Genomic DNA, 4,657 nt, shown 5'->3' on the forward strand with positions numbered 1-4,657 from the left:
ATGTTGCAAATGCAAGGTCCCATTACGATAGAACGGGATACTGTTATCGCGAATTAGAAGTGCCCGCCTGATGGTAACCCAGCTTGCTATGTTTTTACCAGTGATGTGGTGTCACAGACTCTCTCCTGGTCCCAGTCACGTCATGCAAGCAGGAAAGCAGGAAATTTCAAAACTGCCTACCATTACAAAATAAGTCTCTTAATTTATTTGCATTCTAAAATAGAGCCCTTATCTGAATCTTTTTTTCCATATAAAACTCTACTTGGTGATGTACAAGATATGCCAAGCCCAAGTGACATTCCCTGTAAAATCTGACGTTCAAGCACTATTTGTCGTCTACTATTACGCTGTGTTTCGGCTGCAAGTGTTTATTGGTCTGGCACTGCAGTAATTTGCAACTTAACAATAAACCAGTCTGACATTTCAGGTCTTGAAGATACATACCATATATATTTCTTTAAAAATAATCATACTTTTGTAAACAAAACTTTACNTTCTGAAGGGGAAAAGATAGATGAAAACCAATTCATCAGCCCAGAAATAGAGAAATATAAAAGAGGTGGTTTTCAAGTCAGTAGTCTGTATGATTCTGCCAGTTTCGTCAGATATATACAAAACATGGAATTTATTATTTTCTCTGAAGTACAGCTGATCAGCTTCGGGAGAGTCCTGGAGTCGGAGCGGTGCTCTCCCCTGTCCAGTTGGGTGACACTCCGCACTGGGAAGGTTGCATAGACACAGTTTTCAGCCAGCAGCCTTATGAGATAGCTACAAAAACCAGTGGTGCAGAACTGAGTTACTTCCTGAACAGCAGAAAAGGTCTCATTTAATGTCCATGAAACAATATCAAGATGAGGAGGATGGTAATGGAGGAGCCTGAAAATAAACGGCATGTTACTTTGGTATACACACGGCGTTCCCTAGCCCAAGGCTGTGACATCTGCCTCTGAAGGGAGGGGAAGTAACGATTCCCCGGAGAGCTTAAGGGCCTGCCAACACCATGTCAAAGAATAACAACCTCCCTTACCGGCTCCCACCTGGGCAACTGTCCTAAGGGTCTGAGATCATTTCTCTACTTGGTGCAACCACACTTTTCTGTACTTCGCCAATTAGTCAACGCCTCTTAGGAGGCGGACCTGTTTTTAGACTGCTTCCAAAAAAAAAAAAAAAAGCTTGTGGGAAATGATTTCACAAATCAATTATAATTTCATCAGTGACTCGCCTCAGAACCTATCTCAACGAGATAATATATTTTGCTTAACTTAATTCCAGGTCATTTTCTTCTTCTTCAAGCAGTCTTGAAGACCATTTGAGTGAAAACAGGAGCTACATTTCAGTAATTCAGTTTCTGATCACATACGTAAGAGAAAAGTACTGGAGGAAGTCAACAATTCATAAATTATATCTGTGTTTCTATTCATGAAACCATTGATGTGCTAGAGTAAAAAGCTTCCCCCTAAGCATCTGCTCTTTAAAATTAACAACTGTGTAAAATCTGTAAGTGTACTTGAATTTCATAAGGTTATGTAACGTACCAGGAAGTTAAGCTCCATCAGATATTCCCATGAGGTTAATAATATTTCTGGTAACGACAAAACTTTAAATAAATATAATTAGCTCTAAAAGCCAAAGTCTATTTATTTAAGACCACACTTACGGTTCCATTTTGTGGACACTAATCACCTATGTACACATTTTATCAACTGAAATCAAATGACATAAAGGAGAAGACAGTGTTCCGAAAGCACAGGAAGATTTTTAAATGTCATTACTGTGACATTATTTAGCCTTGGACTCACCCAGGAAGAATAGGGAAAACGAAATACGCCAAGTTCGTAGGAATAAACACTTGGAAGGGAAGGAGGGGGACGACAGGACTACTTCCTCATGCGATATCTAACAGGCAAAAGGGAAATTTAAATAGTTCATTACCTCCCACGCGTCAGGTCGCAGAGCGCACATTGCTGCTTCCCTATCCAGCTAAGTACGTACTCACATGTTCATTTCACTTACTAATGTAAACTGGTCATAGACTTGCATCAGGTCCTCCATTTTATACTGTTCTAGCACCACAAAATTTTCCAGGTTTCCGCTTGTTTTGCGTGCACAGTCTTGGCAATGCACTATGTAGGTCTTTCGAGAATTGCTCTCATTAGTGACAAAAAGCAGATCAAAAACTTCCACCTATTTTATGCAAGAGAAAAAGCATTCAAAGGAGATCTTGGTACTTATTTATTGTACTGTTTGATAGAATTATAGAATTGTACTGTTTTGCTATAATTATAGAATTCTACTTCACATGGAACTGTGGACAGTGATCTCTGGTTAAGAGTAGGTACCAAGGGGCGCCTGGGTGGCTCAGTCGGTTAAGCGTCTGACTTCGGCTCAGGTCACGATCTCACGGTTTGACAGCTCAGAGCCTGGAGCCCGCTTCGGATTCTGTGTCTCCCTCTCTCTCTGCCCCTCCCCTGCTCGCTCGCTCCCCTCCTCTCTCAAAAATAAATAAAACATTAGGAAAAATTAAAAAGAAAAAAACTGAGTAGTAACTAAGACAAACAAAGCTATGTCTGAGAATCTTTAATAGACCCGGGTTTATTCGGCACCAAACCCGAAGACACGGGCAGTAATGCATATTAAGGGAGTGACCTAAGGGAATGACACACTCATTACAACCACTGGCAAAAGCCTAATTTAAAAGCTGATCAAGGTCAGCCTATTTTTGTTTTAAATCCAAAACAGTGGCACACAACCAGAAGAGAGTGGTTGTTACTTTCCATTTACTTGTCTGTACTCATCACAGACATGTGATCTGTGTGGTCCTTCTCCCACAGACATGAGCTCCTCAGACGAAGACTACGCTTTACTCACTTTTGTGCCTCTAGAACACACCACAGTGCTTAGACAAACCTCAGAACCTAATTGTTGAATCAATATAATCTGATTATCTTATAGATGAGGAAACTGAAGAGTAAGTGATGGGAAGTGTTCAGCTATAAGCCTCATGTGAGGGAAAAGGAGTACAAGCAAAACGCGTACTCATGAGTATGACGTGGTTTTAGAAATAGTACTTCTGCCGTTTACAGAAAGACGGATGAACTGCTTGCTAAGGTTCTGGGCGGATAAGAAAGAAAACTTAGGGTTCTATAGAAGTCATCCTCAAATTCTGAAAAGCTTAGATACTCATTTTTTTTTTGAGGTATAACACACCTAACTAGAACCTATCTAATCTCCCAAAGACTACCCTTTTTCTCCCCCCCCAAAGAGAGAGAGCACACGTGAGCGAGTGGGAGAGAAGCAGAGGGAGAGGAAGACAGAGACTCTTAAGCAGGCTCCACGCCCAGCACAGAGTCTGATGTGGGGCTCGAACTCATGACTGTGAGATCATGACCTGATCCGAAGTCAAGAGTTGGATACTTCACTGAGCCACCCAGGCACCCATGATCTCCCAAAGATTTAACTTTAGCCAGGTTATACATTAGAATAGCCGATGGATTCAATCATTTCAAATAAATGTCAGTGTCAGAATACAGAATTTCAAGGTCTGAAATGGATCATTAATATCCTTGGCTTTGGCATACCCTCGAATTTATTCAATGACACAATACTTTCATGACCTCATGTCTTCTTTGAACAGTGTGTTAATTAAAATCTCAATATTCACCATTTTACCATTACTATCAGTAAACAACTAGAAAATTTGTGAGCATTCTTCAACCTGTCCCTCACTCCTGCCATTTAAGGAGTTGTCTTGTGTATTTGACCCTCTAAATATTTTTCAATTCCTCCCCTTCTTTAATATTCAACCTTAGGATAACAACTCTTAATTAAGACCACTGTAATCGAGCTTCCTATCTCCATTCTCTCCAATCACATGTCTCTTTGAAACCCACACCCAACGTTGCTGTCTGCTCAAAACCTTATGACGGCCTCAGTGAGCCCAGAATAAATGATCAAATTCCTTAAAATCATTCAAGACACGCAGCAAAGCTTCCTACCACCTAGACTTGTGAGCAGCGTCTGCACTGCCTGTGTGTCAGCCGCAATGGACGACGTGGCCCTTTTCTGAATAAGCCGTTCCATTTCCCAAGCTGTGCCTCAGGGTACCATTCACTCTACCTCTACTTCTTGTCACTTTGTAGCCCAGTGAAGCCATACTCACTCATCCCTGAAGGACAGACTCACACTTTAATACCTTTGTGAACTCTCACACCAACACCAGAAGGGAGAATCAGGTCATTCTCCCCCTCAGTGTTATCATCCTAAGTCAGTAAGACCAAGCTTCCATTCACCGTAGTCTCACGTACAATTAGTTGTTTATAACTGGTCTTCTCCGAGTAGAATGTAAGCACCTTCAGAACAGGTACTACATTAGCACTAGTTTCTGCTTCTCTTGCAGGCCTTGGCCACAGGAAGACTGCCCAGCGTCCTATGAATTACACTACAGGACCACGGATCCGCCTGGAGGTATACCAAGCCACATCCACTTTACTGTCTTCTGCCTCCATCTGGATTATCCCCAGTGTAAAATCTCAAGACTAAACTTCTTCATGATTATCAGCTGTTAAAATATCTGTCAGAGGACTCTGCAGATTACTTTTAGAATTCATTGCTACTGAAACAGTATGTCATGAGATTAAATTTTAATATGATAGCTATG

The 4,657-nt window shown here is 41.2% G+C and overlaps 1 protein-coding gene across 1 annotated transcript in view; it reads right to left on the minus strand.

The window, feature by feature from the left end:
• Nucleotides 1-500: 500 nt before the first annotated feature.
• Nucleotides 501-4,657, minus strand: part of KDM6A (lysine demethylase 6A) — a 134,659-nt gene continuing 130,502 nt past the window's right edge. Inside the window, 3 exon segments of the mRNA XM_077768522.1 lie at nucleotides 501-876; nucleotides 2,014-2,184; nucleotides 4,290-4,398. Coding sequence (XP_077624648.1) covers nucleotides 847-876; nucleotides 2,014-2,184; nucleotides 4,290-4,398 — 310 coding nt within the window. The 3' untranslated portion in view covers nucleotides 501-846.

Source organism: Crocuta crocuta, unplaced genomic scaffold, assembly GCF_008692635.1.
Source record: "Crocuta crocuta isolate KB4526 unplaced genomic scaffold, BGI_CrCroc_1.0 scaffold467, whole genome shotgun sequence".
Classification (NCBI taxonomy): Eukaryota; Metazoa; Chordata; class Mammalia; order Carnivora; family Hyaenidae; genus Crocuta; species Crocuta crocuta.